Source organism: Prosopis cineraria, unplaced genomic scaffold (assembly GCF_029017545.1).
Source record: "Prosopis cineraria cultivar Desert tree isolate PC_DT_omini unplaced genomic scaffold, ASM2901754v1 PC5, whole genome shotgun sequence".
In the NCBI taxonomy this organism is placed as follows: Eukaryota; Viridiplantae; Streptophyta; class Magnoliopsida; order Fabales; family Fabaceae; genus Prosopis; species Prosopis cineraria.
The window spans coordinates 36898068-36914592 of NW_026555336.1; the positions used below are offsets into that span (position 1 = coordinate 36898068).

The 16525-nt window shown below is 35.0% G+C and overlaps 3 protein-coding genes across 4 annotated transcripts; all 3 read left to right on the top strand.

The window, feature by feature from the left end:
• The first annotated feature begins 3507 nt into the window (after positions 1-3507).
• Positions 3508-7389, top strand: LOC129310466 (mitochondrial carnitine/acylcarnitine carrier-like protein). Of its 2 annotated transcripts, none has more exons than XM_054952314.1 (3): positions 3508-3703; positions 5862-6253; positions 6685-7389. In XM_054952314.1, exons 2-3 carry the CDS (start codon positions 5862-5864, stop codon positions 7184-7186), a joined length of 894 nt encoding a protein of 297 aa, XP_054808289.1. In that variant the 5' UTR covers positions 3508-3703; the 3' UTR covers positions 7187-7389. The 2 variants fall into 2 exon arrangements, with proteins under 2 accessions (XP_054808289.1, XP_054808288.1); XM_054952313.1 differs by lacking the exon at positions 3508-3703 and adding an exon at positions 3711-3926.
• Positions 7390-8733: 1344 nt separating this feature from the next.
• On the top strand, positions 8734-9846 carry LOC129310538 (uncharacterized). The gene is made up of 4 exons (XM_054952404.1): positions 8734-8836; positions 8941-9090; positions 9193-9378; positions 9477-9846. The coding sequence occupies exons 1-4, from the start codon at positions 8750-8752 to the stop codon at positions 9636-9638; spliced, it is 585 nt and encodes a 194-aa protein (XP_054808379.1). The 5' UTR covers positions 8734-8749; the 3' UTR covers positions 9639-9846.
• Positions 9847-12594: 2748 nt separating this feature from the next.
• On the top strand, positions 12595-13442 carry LOC129311710 (abscisic acid receptor PYR1-like). The gene has a single exon (XM_054954129.1). It carries the CDS (start codon positions 12681-12683, stop codon positions 13296-13298), a length of 618 nt encoding a protein of 205 aa, XP_054810104.1. The 5' UTR covers positions 12595-12680; the 3' UTR covers positions 13299-13442.
• The last annotated feature ends 3083 nt before the right edge of the window (positions 13443-16525 follow it).

Sequence of the window (16525 nt, forward strand, 5' to 3'; positions counted from 1 at the left end):
AACTGATACTGTCCCTTTTCTATAGAAATTTGGTTGTATGATGTGACGTGTGGCACAAAGGGCCTTACCCACGCCTTTCTGTGACCATGCATTGTGGCGGACACTTCCTACGCTGCAGCAAATGGTGGATAGAGACTCTTCCTCTCTTCTTTAGCCTATTACGCCATGACATGTGGTATAGAACCACATACCTCCATTTTCTCTTTCTGTTAAGCCTACTTGGCCTATACTCAGTCTCAAACCCCTATCCCAAGGTCATTACCAAGCCGAAATGGTCCCTTTATCCTTTTTAATCATTCTCTACTTTGAATTCACTTAATTAAACTTGATTGTATCATTAATTAATCAAGGATAAAAATTTAGGATGTTATATAATTTCTTGACCAATTATCACATTATCACTTCCCTGTCTTTCTGTTACAAAACTATATTACTCAATCCTAATCAAGTAATTAAGCATAGGGCATGATCTATTGGTGATGATTTTAGTAATTATCTTGAAGCTTATATTGCACAATGATATAGGCCTTAACTCTTTAAGAGTAGTAGGGTGATCCACTTTAGGTAACAAGATGATATTAGTCTGATTTAGTTCTTGAATTTTCTTGGGTGAAAGAAAGATTATTTTAACAACTTTGCAAATTTTTCCACCAACCGTCTCCCATTTAGATTAGAAGAATTGAGCTTGTAGACCATCATGACCTAGAGCTTTGAAGGCCCCCATGGAGAAAGCTCTTTATCTCAATGTCATCCACATCTTTATGGATAAACAACCTATTGGCTTTAATATACAAGCCTTTAAAAAAATCCTTTGCCATGCTCTTCAGTCGATCTTGGTCTTTGACCCATTCATTTTCCTCATTTTTGAGAGTGAGAATTTTCTTTTTCTTTCTTTTGAGAACAGTAATGGCATGAAAGAACTTTATATTCTTGTCTCCCTACTTTAACTAACTACATCTAGCGCTTTTAATACCAAAACAACTCTTTTAGTTGACAAATTTTATAGTATTGATCCCATACTTTTTTCTCCAATCTAAATAGCCCGTTACTCCTATCATTCTCCCGAGCCCAATCAATACCTTCAATTCTTCTAATCAACTCCTTCTTTTTGCTTAGTAAAGTTTTGAGTCTTATTGATATCCCATTTTGTTACCTCATTTCTAAACCAAGCTTGACTTGAATCCCACTCCTTGTCCTTCCAAGATTCAGAAATAATGTCACCAACATCGTCTTCTAAAGCCCAAGACGCCTTATAGATGATTGGTTTAGTCTTGCTAGGAGTCAATGGTTTAGTCTTATATGAGATAATGAGTACCCGATGATCAAACTTAAGGCAAAGATTATGAGAGTTTCTAGAATTAGGATACTTAATCGAGTAACTAAAGTTAGTAAAAGCCCAATCAAGCTTCTCTAGAACCCTCAATTTTTCCTTAGTGAAAGGATCCCTCCCAACATAAATTTTAATTAAACCTGTCATCTGAACGCATTCACTGAATTAGTCCATACCGTTAAAATTTAGTCTATAACCACCCAATTTATCATTTGGTGAAAAGAAATGTAGTAAACTACCAAGAACTACTCAATCACCATTTATAGACTGATCTCCAAATCATCCTACAAAGGCTTTCGTTTCAAATGATAAGTCTTAGCATAAATGAAAGTAAAATATCTTGAAAGGTTCATAGAGTTTTTGGTTATTTGGCAGTGAATCAATTGTTCATTAGAAAGAATGTAATTAACTTCCACATCTTGACCATTCCAGGGAATCAAAATTTCCCCAGTAAAACCTGAGGCTTCTACTTGAATCCAATCATCAAAACCCAGCTTATGAACCACTTTATCAACTCTAGTACCACTGATTTGAGTTTCAACTAGGCATAACACATCAATTTTATTCTTACACATAATATCCCTAACCATACTGGAAATCCACAACTACCAGCACCGCGACAATTCTAAGAGGCAACAATCATCAAAACAATTAATGAAAGAGTGACAATCGATGAGAACAAAAAATTACCCGTGTCTGACGACCTCTTGGTCCCAAAGTGGTTGCGCTATTGGTTCATCATCTTCAAAAATGACGCTTGCACTTGGTTCAGCACCCAGGAAAGGAATTATGGCCAAAGAAAGATTTGGTGGCTTCGGATTGAGAAGGGTATGCAACTGCCTGCCATTCCCAGGACAGGGTCATGATTCCATCACGTGAGTTTCTTGCATTGAGTTTGGGTGAGAGGTTTGTAATCGATCACTTCTTTTCTGCACTCTCTAAGTCTCTTATTCTTTGTACTTGTCAAGCGGATTGTAATTCTGCCTACTCATACACGCCATTCAAGATTCTACATCATCTCAACCGCTGCAAACTAAACTTGTATATTGATCCAAATACAATGGGACTGGCAATTGAATCAACCATGGTGAAAAGAAGGCCTATTTCATAAACTTGAAGTCTGATAATTACTAGTCCTCTTCAGCCAAACGGTGATCAAAGACTTGTGTTTCTCTTTCTTCTTCTGCTGACATTGCGTTGGCTTAACAAATTTGCTGATCATTTTCATTAAAATTTAGATTTCTGACCAATCCGCTTCTTAACCTCCTGCTGCGGCTTGTTGTAATTTGACCGCAATAACGATAAATTATTCGCACTTTGATAAAACATTAAGATAAGATGGTTCAATTAAAAAGGAAATGACTGACACTAACCGTGCGACATTTTTGGGCATTTTACTCTCTTTCTCATGCTAAGAAAATAGATCAGTGTTTGTCTCAAAAGAGTAATGCTCATCTCAATTTAACAATGCAAAAAATAATTACGATGGCATATAAAATCTATAATATGCCATGCTGTATTCATAAGTTATATATAATGTAATCCATATTAATTTGCGTGATGCACAGAAATGTGTTTAGTTCAATTTAATCTGTTTTAATAACATTTCCTCTATCAAAATGTTTTCTCGTATCAAATCAAGATATTCTTCTAATAAGTTTGATTATACTGGTAAGGAAACTGAGAACGTCCTTGCGCATTTTCTGTGCTTTTTTTTTTTCCTAAAAAAGAAAAAAACTCAATCTCAGCTATTTTGAATTTATATTATAAAGCACGATATCATAATTTAAGTTGTGTCACTTTGTTAATGCCTAAACGGTATGTAAATTGCTTTTTAGAACTTGGTACATAAGATGTGGATGCGCATGAAATTCTTTTTTCGGCCCGGATCATCTTCTAACTTCCAATTTAACTAAAATAACCGTTTTATATTGACGAACCTGATCATTTATAGATTGTGTAAATAATATCTTGATGATTTCTTTCTAATTCAAATACATCCTCTGGATTAATTTTTGAGAAGGTAAAATTTCACTTCGGATCGTTACACAAAATATGCCTTTTCTTAAACTCTAGTCCTCATGTGTTGGGGGCTCAATTGCAAGGCGCTCGACATACGTCAAAGTGTGAAGGACACTCTCTGTCTCATTTGCCATGAACCAATATGTAATTTTTTAAGTCTTGTTTTGTCTGGTGAAGGGCGAGAGTGGCTGAGATTGGCTTTTGCTCCCATTTTCTTTCACCCTTCTACTCTTTCTGACAATCTCTGTCGTATCTGTTTCTGACGGCTGTGCCTCTCTCTCTCGGTTGCATCACAGCCACACTCACACTCTTCCTTAGCATCCGTCTTGTGGCTCTGTATCTCCAGCAAAGGTTTCTATTCTTTTCCCCCTTTTCACTCTTTATATCTCGATTCACAAACCCATCTCCCAGCTTTACATTTCAAGCTTAGTAAAGCTCCGTCCCCTGTTACAACTTCATACTGCAGATATATACTATTAATGTTCTCTCTTGTTTCTTTAATCCCCGATTCCTTTATCTGATTCTTTTTCATTCTGCTTTACATCTGATTCTTTGGGACCCAGCTAAGGGCACGGTGAGATTCCAGCATCTGCCACAAGTTTCTTTTTACGCTGAAACAATTGATTTGCGAATGCCATCGATAATATGATTCCTGATACTCCATATGTGTTGTGACTTTAGTCGCTGCATTGGTAAACATCATATGCTAGCTATGTATCTGGATCTTGAATCTGAGAATACGAAATTTTGATGTCAGGTCTCCATATCCGATTTGTTTTATTTTTCTGCTGACCATCACTGAACTTGCATGTTCCATTGTTTATTGCCACTCTTGGAATGCTAAGAAATCTTTTTTCTTGAATTTATCTTGTTTTGTGTGCCAGTAAAATAACGGGTGCTTGTCTTTAGTTATGCGACTTTTTTTAAAAATTTTTTAAAAAATATTTCTTCTAAATGGAAAGGAAGTGTTCGTTTCGAAGCACGTAAAAATGATATGGTTTGCTCTTCCTGAGGAATTGAATGTTAGGCTATCTGTCACTGTTTTCTTTCCTAATCTTTAACGCAAGAAGCGAAGATATAGAGTCATTTTCTTTCGCCCGTCATAATTTGAACTAAAAATTACTCCTATTCACTTTTAAAAGCTTAGCTGATGATAGAATAAAATGGCATTGTACAATTCATGGAACTGACGTCACTTAGTGGAATAAATCTTGTTGCTGCTATTGTTGTGTGGTACATTTCTTCAATGCGTGTGTCATACTCTGAAACCTTAGGCGGACCATGGGCATGTATATAGGTCCAGGGTATGTTAATCATTTAGTGATTAAATTTTGTATGAAATATAATTAAATTGAATGAAATACCTCCTTAGACTTGCACCTTTCCATTTTTTATGAGTCAGTGTTCCTGTGATTCTCACAAAACATCCGTTGGATGTGGATATTGCAGTGCTTCTGTCAAGCAGAATTTGTAAAATGCTATAACAGCTTTCCATCTATACCATTTAACGAAATGGTGAACTGTAACTGTTGCATATATGAAATTTTGTCTCTTGAGATGTTCTAAGCCTCTGGGTCATAGCAATCATCAGGTGGTGATTGCAATAAACATATAGCTCATAGCGTTAGCCAATAAGGCATGACTGTCAATAGACCACATAATTTGGTTTCACATTTCTGAGTAGCTAAAATCCCTTTTAGATGAAAAGAATATGACCTGGGCTGTCTACTTGAGACAGTTGATGTTTTCTTATCTTACCCTTCAGAAGTTTGTAACCTCCGAATGCAGAAAGGCGAACTTATATGAATAAATTTTATAGGTATTTACATGAGTTTTCTCTACAGCATGTCTGTGAAATAATTGTAAATGCTTTAGTTGTTATATGCTGGATTTTTGGTCTGGCAAGTTTATTGTGTAATTTTTCAGATTTTTATTTTCATTTTTTTTTGGCAGTCATTTAATATATCAAGTTAATTTAGGTATTTCAATTGGTGTGAAAATGTCGTTGGAAACTATGATTCTGTTCATCAATTCGTTATACATCCATAATCTGAGATCTCAAACACATGACTGGGTCGAGCAGTTCCATTCTGCTGTTGCCATTGTGTTACTCTTAAGTTGCTTCAATGTATTGCTCCTGGGTTCAGTTTCTTGATGGTTGAAGAACAAAAGAATACAGAGTAGATTTGAGCCACAAAAACAGTATCAATTAATTTAACATTGATTCTGTAAGGAATATAGATGTATTGAGTTGTTGGCTTAGAATCTTACCATACTTTAGATGCTCATTTAATCCATCTCCCAGCTGCCTGAGGGAAATTTTTTTATTTGCCGGCCTCTCCATTACTGGATTTTCATTGGGTTGAATGAATTGTAATATTATTAATGTCAGAATCCACATTCTTAGTTTGCTCAATATGGTTTCTCAAGGAGCCTAAATTTATCGTATGGTAATTTGAATTCATATTATTGCACTGTTTCAATTCTGTTTTTCCTCTTTATTTTGCAGATGGGGGACGTGGCTAAGGACCTCACTGCAGGAACTGTTGGAGGGGCAGCACAATTGATATGCGGACACCCATTTGACACCATCAAAGTCAAGCTCCAAAGCCAGCCTGCACCAGCCCCTGGCCAACCTCTCAAGTATGCTGGCGCCATTGATGCGGTCAAGCAAACACTAGCAGCTGAAGGCCCAAGGGGTCTGTACAAAGGCATGGGCGCTCCACTTGCAACAGTGGCAGCTTTCAATGCTGTCCTATTCACAGTAAGGGGACAGATGGAGGCATTATTGAGATCACATCCTGGTGCCCCTCTTACAGTGAACCAGCAGGTTGTTTGTGGAGCTGGGGCTGGAGTCGCCGTTTCCTTTCTAGCTTGCCCCACTGAGCTAATCAAATGCAGGTCATTCTTTCTGTTGTTTTTGTCCTGCCCCTTTTAACTTGGTTTTCTGTGTTTGATTTCCTTTTAGTTAATTTCTATGTTGATATAGCTTATAATTTTGAACGACTTCTGGTATTTTACTTCTTCTGTAACTTCTATGAGAGCTTCGCTATGATTACTTATGCACTCTTCCAAGTTTATATGCATGTATATATATCATGTATAGTGTTGTTTAGTTCTTATGTTACATGAACTATAAAGGGCCTTACCACACTTGATTCTGCCTGTAACTGTTGACTGAAAGAGAGGAATGACTCATGAGAGCAAGCTGAATTTCAGCTTAAAATTTGTAGTCTGGATTAACTTTCTCTGACTTATTGTTATTGTTGATACATGAGTGCTGAAGTATATAGTGATCTCTTAGTTAAAAGTTCGTTGCCTGATGGTATCAGGCTGCAAGCGCAAAGTGCGCTGGCAGGTTCTGGAACAGCTACGGTAGCTGTGAAGTATGGAGGCCCCATGGATGTGGCCCGGCATGTTCTCAGGTCAGAAGGGGGCGCGAAAGGTCTTTTTAAGGGCTTGGTTCCGACAATGGCTCGTGAAATACCTGGAAACGCTGCAATGTTTGGTGTATATGAAGCAGTAAAGCAGTTAATTGCTGGAGGCCAGGATACCTCTGGACTTGGTAGAGGTTCTTTGATAGTTGCTGGAGGCTTGGCAGGAGCTTCCTTCTGGTTCATGGTGTACCCGACTGATGTTGTAAAGAGTGTGATTCAGGTTGATGATTACAAAAATCCCAAGTATTCTGGTTCATGGGATGCCTTTAGAAAGATTAAAGCTTCAGAGGGATTTAAAGGCCTTTACAAGGGTTTCGGTCCTGCAATGGCGCGAAGCGTTCCTGCAAATGCAGCTTGCTTCTTAGCGTATGAGGTGACAAGATCAGCTCTGGGGTGATATGTTCTCATGTTAATGCGTTGTGAGGCTATCATTTGAGTGTCCAAGGCTCCCATTTTCTCTTAAATCTGGCCCCAAAAAGGCAAGTGACATGTTTTATGTTCATTGCAATACAGCCATACCCGTTCATCTTCTGTCATTTCTTCAATCTTCGAGGAATCATCATTCTTTTATCAGTAGTAATATATACTTTTAGCCCCACACTCCGTTCTTTGTTCATGCTTAGAATTTTATAGGCGATTGTTTGATCTGTCAGGGCCAGATACAGTGAACATCTTACTGAAAAAGCAGTGAAATATGAAATCTGAAGTGACAAGATTCTGATGCAGATGCTGATTCATTGGCATATTTCATTTCAAAGACTGATAAATAGTTTTGAATTCCGGTAAAGACAATGAATGACCATAATTATTCCGGTAAAGACACAAGTACAATACATGATCAAAAATAAAACTTAAAAAAGACGGGTGTTTGCCACGCAGATCAACAAACTGGTTCATGACCAATAAGGGGTCCTCAGATTGCTGCAAACGAGGGATTGTGTCATTACGGAGGATGAAGCTTGATATAATTTCAAGGCCATCTTCTGAATCATTCCATTCTGATAAGGACACAGTACAATCTCAGTGCTTCCAATGGAAGAAACCACACTCCCATCTCACTCTTCCAGCACCTCATTCATGGATTAAGTGAAAAGACAGAGTTATGGCCAGTGATGGCACCAACACCTCCCCAGTGAATAGAAGAGACATAGTTATGACACCAGTTATAACATAGGTTGTTTGGAGTCCGAAAAAAGAAATAAATAAATAATAGAAGATAAAAGACATAGTTATGACGTTAGATTTGATGCTGTGCTTGGCATAGGATTGCATGAACTCAGGTATCGTAACTATCATTGAAGCTAATGAATAGAAGGTTGTCAATGAACGTAATGAGTGATGATTTTAGCTTTTGCCTGGAGATCGATTCAAGTAGAATTTTTTTTTTATTGAACTATATATAAAATTTATTTTTTATGGATTAAAAATGTAATTGAGCAAAGATTAATAATATAATTTTTTTTATCCAAGGTAATATGTTATTTCATATAGGTTTGTATACAACTTTTTTTTAATATTTATTATTTTTTATAAATAAATAAAACTCAAGCTGACCCAATTAAATCCATCTCAATCAAAGACACGACCAAATACTGAGCCCACTGAGCCCATAAAACAGACTCAGTATCAAACTGATGCCCGATCGTTGAGACGGCCAACTGAATGTTTATTTCACATATCATTTTCAATTCATGACAGATATTAAAAAAAATGGTGAATAAAAAGGTAATTTACTAAAAGAAAAGGGTAGGTGTGTGCCACGTAATTAACAAACTAGCGGTTGACCAGTAAGGTGTCCTCAGACGGATCCAAAAAAAACGAAGGAAAGTGTAACTGCAGAGGATGGAACACGTAGTTGTCTTTTTTGAATCTTCTCATTCTCATCAGCAATGCTACAATTCCAAACCTATTTTCTGAATTATAATAACCTCATTCTCATCTCAACACAATACACTCAACAATGCAAAAGCTTGTAATGGAAGAAGCCACACTTCCATCTAACTCTTCCCTGCCTCTCGTCTCTAGGTTAGATCATTTGGAGTTCATTGTGAGCTTCTCTCTCGATCCCATTCCTTATTTCTGCATACATCCTATGAATTTCTCTCCGCTTTCGACATCAATACGCCATTGATTCTTTTGTTGCAATTGCAGATCAAATATTTAGAAAGGAAACAGAGAGGGGGAAGCAATGCATATGCTGAGAAACAAAGCGTGCCTCTGGATTTTACTGCAAAGCAGAGTTACTATAAAGACACGTTATTGCTGGATCGGGTGGCTTCCCTTGAACAGAGACTTTTCCAGGTGAGAGTAAATCGGGAGAAAAAAAATAAAAAACTCAGATATGAATCAATATATTGAGAAGCTAATGAGAAGAAGATTGTTATTGGGATGTGATGATTTTAGCTATGCATGGAGATGGATTCAAGTAGCAGCTCGTACCTGATGTCCCTGGCTTCAACACAAACCTCAGGCGAGTCTTCGTCCAGCCAGAGCACCAAGACTGAAATTTTCTACTCTTTCCCTACATTCACCATTCCTCACGACAGAGATAGTTCCCACACCCATCTCAACACACTCGATCCTTTACAGGTAACTTTATCTGAACCATCATCTATAAGCTTCATTCAGTCATTCATTCTTTTACAAAGGTATTAACTGATGTGTTGGGAATGATTTGGAAAATGAAGAATATAAGGGTGCAGCAGGAAAAGACAAGGAGAGAGAAGCAGCATGAGATGAAAAATGAGAGTGCTGCTAAGCAGAAAGAGGAGAAGAGGAAAAGCAAAGGTGGAAAGAAACGATCAGTGCCGCCTTCTACTTGGCTACATTTCAAGCTTTTAGGCTGCTAAGTCATTATTTCCTCTCAGCACATTCCTGCTACGTACCTCTTTTCCCATTTCTTCTTGCCTTTACTAATTGCTGGACATTACTGATACATGATGCAAGTACGGGTCTTCTGATTTTATCATGAGATTTCTGATTATCCAAAGCTTTGGACATTTATGCGCTTTAAAATGGTTTGTTCCCTTTATTTTTAGATCAGTTACTTGAGACAGTTGAAATTATGTTCATCCATTACTCTTTTTTGATATTGGGTGTTTCCTTGCTTTCTTTCTGTATGCCCGGTGATTCCACTAATCTAACTCCGTTTAATTTGACTGAAAAAATATGAATACGAGGACATGAATCGCAATTTCTTTCTAATACCAAGTTTAATACCAAACTCAGCTTCATCTATCTATGTGCAACACCAATTCTCTTTTATTAAGTTATGTTGGAGGCTCTGGAGCCTATATAATCCTTACATGCCATTTGGTATTTCAAAATCCGGTGACTTAGGTCACAAAGACACGGGAGTACCCAATACAATACGGCATGATATGAGGATACAACAAATTTTTAAAATTTTAGGATATGGTATGGAGATATTTATAATAGATATTTCAGCATTTTATGTCATCAGTATAGGTATTTTAATTTTTAAACAAGAATTTTTAAGGTAATATAAGGATTTTTATAGTAATCAACTAAAATATTAAATGTTTTTTTTAAGTTTTCAATTGACGAAAAAAAATTATTGAAAAAAAATTATATCACAAATGTTAGAATATGAAATACGTATGCAAAAGTATTCTACAAATATTACATCGGATATGGATATATTTACTTTTTTGAAGCATACGTGCTTCATAGCTATTGACATACTATACTGAACACTTTTGTTTACTCCTCAAAATTCAAGACCTTTAAGTTTTCTAAATAATTAAAATTTGCATCCATGCATTATAGCTAGAGTTGATAATATGGAAGTCCACAACAGATTGCAAGTTTCACGATACAAGCTGGCATAACTTACATCTTCGTGGGTTATATTTCTAACAACCTACTAACTTGCAATGGGTTTACAAACTAACTCACAAGTAAAACACTTTTTTGAATTTTAAAAATTACACATTCAAATTTTTATTTTTGGCTAATAAAAAATCATATTTTTCTTTTAAAAAATAATTATCTCAATAACAATAAAATTCCTTTTAAATCATTAAAAAAGACAATACAAATTTAAAATATATTAATACATCTATAATAAAAGAAAAAGAAAAATTTTGTTTATGTATTATTTATATCAAAATTTTCAACGATTCTCCAATTTAATATTTCATAAAATTTATAAAAATATATAAATTAAATTAAAGTTTTAAAATTTTATCTGAATAATTTAAAACTATAATAAAAATGTGAAAAAATAAAATCGCTTTATAAAATATTTTAATAATAGTTTACAGTTTTAATTAAATTAGATAGATCAATTTTTAAGTTGGCAAAAAAAAAAGGATATATAGATCAAATTTCAACAGTTTAAATTTAATTATATATTTTAATTGAAATTATAATAGTAATGTTATAAAATATTAAATCATAAAAGAAGAAATTTTATTTGATAGAATAGAAAGAAACATAATTAATCTATCTTATAAAGTATTAGATCCCCGGCCACTCGTAACACATGCATGACACTGTGTGGAGGAGATGAAGTAAACACCGAAACCCCCAACCTACTGATTAGAGCTGTCAATTAGGGCCAGCCCGGCCCTAAAGGGCCGGCCCTTGAAGGGTCAGGGCCTAAACGGGCTGGCCCTAATAAGCCCGATTACATGTCAGGGTTTCATTTTTTAAGGCCCGGCCCTAGCCCTCAGGGCTAAAGGGCCGGCCCTCAGGGCCTCGGCCCTATTTTTTTAAAATTATTTTTTCAATTAAAAATTATAAAATATATATTTATAATTATAAAAAAAGTTATTATTCATAAAATTAAGTTTAAGAAAATAAATTTAAATTAATTTACACCACAACAATAAAGAAAACTAAAATATTTAGGTCTAATATCAAATAGCAACATCAAAGTGAATACCAATAAAAATTAAACTTAACTAATATTATCATAATAAATAAATAAGGGATGAATGAATGCATTTAATATGTTCATTTCTTTGAATTATGTATTTAATCTTTTATTTTTTTTTATATTATAATTTAAAAAAAATTATAAACGGGCCTAAAAGGGCCGGCCCTGGCCCTAAAGGGCCGGCCCTTTTATTTTCGGATTTACATTTTTAAAGATAAAATGGAAGCCCGGCCCTCAATTTTTTCGGGCCTAAAAGGGCCGGCCCTATGGGCTCGGCCCTAATTGACGGCTCTACTACTGATCCTCAATGCCTAACACATGAGTTTATTAATTATAATATTTGCTTGTCAAAAAATATTAAAATAAAAAAATTACGTGGACTAACGCACCAACCCAATTGGCTTACATCGAAATAAGTTGCATTTTTTTGTAGACTCAACTTGCACCTTTCTGCAGGGCTCAACTCACATTACCGGTATTAATTAATAATTATAGAGTTCATATAACATAGTCATATAATTAGTTACTCTTTTCGGACAAAACATAAGCTATTAAATAATTTTTATATTTATTTTTATAATTATATCCATATTTTATTTATTAATTTTTTTTTCAAAAAATATATTATAATTTTAATTATTATTATTAAGATATTTATATAAAATATTTAACGAATATATATAATTTAAAATATGCAAATTTGTTTTAAGAGAAAAAGATCGTCATCGAAAGTTTTTGAGAATAGTGAAATAACTATTATTATTTTATAGTAGTCCAAAGAAAATATATATTATTTATTAATTGTAATTATTACCGAGCCAGGATCCTTCCTCTCTCCAAGGTAAAAAAGGAAAAAAATAAATAAATAAATAAATAAAATAAAAAAGCCGTACATACTTTCTTCCAAAATGCCCCTGTTTATTCCTCAAAATCTCCTTTCCTCGTGAGCGCCATCGATCGCTTCTTCCTCGCTCTCTCTCCGGAAGCAATGGAGAAAGGCGAGAGCTTCACATCTAAGCTTGACTCCGAAATAAATAACCCGACCCAATACCACCTCACCGTCCCATCCGGCTTGACCAGCAACAAGTTCGAAGGGTTGAAGAGGTCAGCGACGGAGCACCAAACCTATATGGTGGGACCGGACCATTGCTCATCCTTGCTGGCGCAGCGAATCCATGCACTGCCGGAGACGGCGTGGTCAGTGGTGAGGCGTTTCGACAAGCCTCAGGCCTATAAGCAGTTCATCAAGAGCTGTGCGCTCAAAGAAGGATTTAGAATGACAGTTGGTTGCACCAGAGATGTGAATGTGCTTTCAGGTTTACCGGCAGCAACCAGTACCGAGAGGCTCGATATACTGGACGATGACCGGCACGTGACCGGTTTCAGTATCATCGGAGGCGAGCACCGGCTGAGGAATTACAGGTCGGTGACGACGGTGCACGGATTCGAGGATGACGGGAAGATCTGGACCGTTGTTGTGGAATCTTGCATGGTAGATGTACCGGAAGGCAACACGCTGCTCTTCGCCGATACCGTCGTGAAGCTCAACCTGCAGAAGTTGGCGTCCGTCACCGAAGGGATGAACCGTCACGGTGACGGTAGGTAGAGTCAAAGCTCAAAAATCAACTAAGATACAATCAGCAGGATTCACGAGCTCATCATGTTATTTCGATTTTTGTTCGTCTATTCCTGTACGCGATTTTTTTTTTTTGTCACATTATCGCGAACAATATACTCCTCCGTCTCAAAGTATAAAATATTTTTAAATAAAATTTTATATAATAATAAATTTTATTAACTACATTTAATAACTTTTTCAAACAAAAATATAAATTTTAAAAAATATTTATTATTTAATATATTAAAAAGAGAAGAAATAGTTGATTATAAAGAGAAAAAGGATAACATAAAAATTAATACATTTAATGAAACATTAATCTACTTAAAATGTTTTATATTTTGAGATGAAAAAATTCTTTTAAAAATACCTTATAATTTATGATGGAGGGAGTACATTATATCCTCTTCTTGCTTACTTTGCTTCTGGGATTTTACTGAGGTGTATTTGGAAAATGGGACTTCGAGAACTGTTAATCTGTTATTAATTACTTACTAGTTACTGGCTAGCGACGGTGAGGGTAATTCCGTCAATGCGGTGCACATGTTGACTTGTGGAGGAAGGGCCTTTTGTTTTTTATTAATTAAATGCGGACATGATTTTGAAACTTATTTTTTTCAATCTATATTTGCCATTTTTTCATGTAATGAAAGACGTTGTTTTATGAAGAATAGAGTGTTAGAAATATAAGATCAAAATGTTCGTTATATGTTTAAGATGAAAAATAATAAACAGTATTGTGTAATAATGATAGTAATATAATCGATAGAGATACATGCTTATTGTGTAAAAATGACGGCTAAACTAATTGTTAATAAACTTTGTAGTAACTCGATATTATATATATTTAAAAATAAGAATATATTAGATACAGTTAGTTGTATGATTGCATTAGCGTGATGAGCAGAGGGCTACGGAGATCTGAGTTGATATGATTTGGTTGCAGATTTGATGTGAATGTGATTGCTTACCTTTGTCATGTGCTTCTTTTGTAAACGCATTATATTATCCGTTAGTTATGAGATTAAGATGCTAATGTTATTCTGCATTGGTGAGACTATCGAGAACCTCATCGTCCAAACAAAGCGTAATGCAGAGTTGCGAGCAGGAGATCTGGAATCAATGCTCCATGCCTCTTGTGAAAAGGCCCTCTACATATTCTAATGCAAACCCACGAGCCCAGGGATTACGCTGTTAAAAAAGTTGAACAAAAGACGAGGAATCATTTCCAGAACAAACCTTTTGAATTAAAATATAATGTCACGTTAAAAAGAGCAACAGTGAAAGAATAATGACTGGGGATGAAATTACGACAATTATAGCGGCGTCCGTCACGTGGGAGATATCATATAGAAGAAGAATCTGTCGGTGCATTCAATGAAGAGCATAGAGAATGTGCTTCGGTCGCGAGTTTGGCAGATAAATATGATGTGAATATAAATGTTTGCTGTACGTGGAGAATAAGATAGGGGCAGAAATCAAATGTAGTGGAAGGGGCATAAAAGTGGAATGAAGCAGAGATATTTACAACCGATAGATATGGAACACCAGGCTGGGTTGAACGTTGAGAGTTGGAAGGATTGCACCTAGAGTTGATAATTCAAGCCACAGCAAGACTTGATTGAATCCAACTTAATTTAGATCAAGTTTATTTAAATTAATTTAAAATATTTTACCCTCTTTAAAAAGATTATATAATTAAATTTGATCCTAATTTTTTTTCAATCGAGTTTGAGCTGACTTGTTTAACTTGACTAAAATTTTCAATTATATATATATATATATATATATATAAAGCTGAAAATTCTAATGATTGAATTTATTTAAATCAAATTTAAAATATCATACCCTTTTCAAAATGTTTATATAGCCAAACCCAACTTTAATTTTTTTTTTCAGGTGGGCTTAGGCTTAGCCCAATTTACTAGTTCTAATATTTGCATTAAAGTGTTGTACGATAGAGGAGGCAATTAGTTAGCTGTTGTTGTGGTGTCCGTGGTGCTCACCCATCAAGGCTAAGAGCAATCAAGGCCTTCCATTTCAGCTCAAATTAATTCCTGCCGTCCATTTAAATTAATTTTTAAATATTTTAAATATTACATTTATTAAAATATAAGATACAAAAAACTTTAATATTAAATTTAGATTATTTAAAATATATTTAAATGGTTAACTTATAAAATTTATAAATTTTTTAATATTAAATTAAGTTATCTAAATTATATTTAAATTATTCAGAATCTATTTAAATAATTAAATTGTAAAATTATAAAAAAATTTAATATTAAATTAAAATGCTAGATTAAATCTATACTGGTCAAATTAATAATGAACAAATTTATTAAAATTTAAAATTTTTTATATTTTTTATTAATAAATATAATCTCAAAAATATTTAAAAATTACTTTAAATGAACAGCAGCTATTAATTTGGATTGAAATGAATAGCTAGGATTGCTCCTGACCATGAGCACGCAGTCCGAATGCAAATCCGTTGTTGTGGAGGAAGTGTCTCGTATATAAAATGATGCGAACATGTACTGCTGCGTTGGGCTGTCTCTTGATTATATCTATATCAATATCTCCATGTCTCGCCGTCGACTTCCACATTCATACCCTGGGGCTATATATTTAAAAATTCCAAGAGATGTGGTAGCGATGAATCATGAATGGGAATGGTTGGCTGTGCCACGTATCCATTCAGAGACATAACTATAATACTCTGGGTAACTATATTTGGGAGGGAGAAATGTTTGTTGGAAGAGCAAAAAAGCATCTTTAAAAGAGAGAGGCAGAAGGAAAAAGAGAAAATAAAACAAAGGTTTTGGCTTTGCTCAAAAAAAAAAAAAAACAAAGGTTTTAGCAGGAAGGCTGTTTGTAGATATAAAAAGGCTTATAAAGTTGGGTTATTGAAGATGACCAAGGTTCCATGGTGGAGTTTGCTTCTTCTCTTGTGTGGCAACATCTTCTGAACAGTGAAAGGGGTACAAGGTAGAAGGTACAAACATACTCATCAACGCATCATCAGCCATTTGATTAGTAACAATCAAACTGCTCTTTATGGGCCTTTTGTGCATCGCAACTCAGCGCTTTGCATGGAGAAAGACATGACACGCACAACCCTTGGCGCCTAGCGGCGTCATTTAGAGAGGAACAGCACATGAAATATTAATATGTTGGGCATAGGAAGGCACCATTGTTTATTTACAAAGATC

What these genes read in the sequence shown, in the direction of transcription:
- LOC129310466 (XM_054952314.1), top strand. Translation starts at nt 5,862, where the DNA reads ATGGGGGACGTGGCTAAGGACCTCACTGCAGGAACTGTTGGAGGGGCA. An exon ending in ACTGAGCTAATCAAATGCAG is followed by an intron (nt 6,254 to 6,684) that starts GTCATTCTTTCT and finishes TGATGGTATCAG; the next exon opens with GCTGCAAGCGCAAAGTGCGC.
- LOC129310538 (XM_054952404.1), top strand. Translation starts at nt 8,750, where the DNA reads ATGCAAAAGCTTGTAATGGAAGAAGCCACACTTCCATCTAACTCTTCC. An exon ending in TAGATCATTTGGAGTTCATT is followed by an intron (nt 8,837 to 8,940) that starts GTGAGCTTCTCT and finishes TTGCAATTGCAG; the next exon opens with ATCAAATATTTAGAAAGGAA. An exon ending in TTGAACAGAGACTTTTCCAG is followed by an intron (nt 9,091 to 9,192) that starts GTGAGAGTAAAT and finishes TGATGATTTTAG; the next exon opens with CTATGCATGGAGATGGATTC.
- LOC129311710 (XM_054954129.1), top strand. Translation starts at nt 12,681, where the DNA reads ATGGAGAAAGGCGAGAGCTTCACATCTAAGCTTGACTCCGAAATAAAT.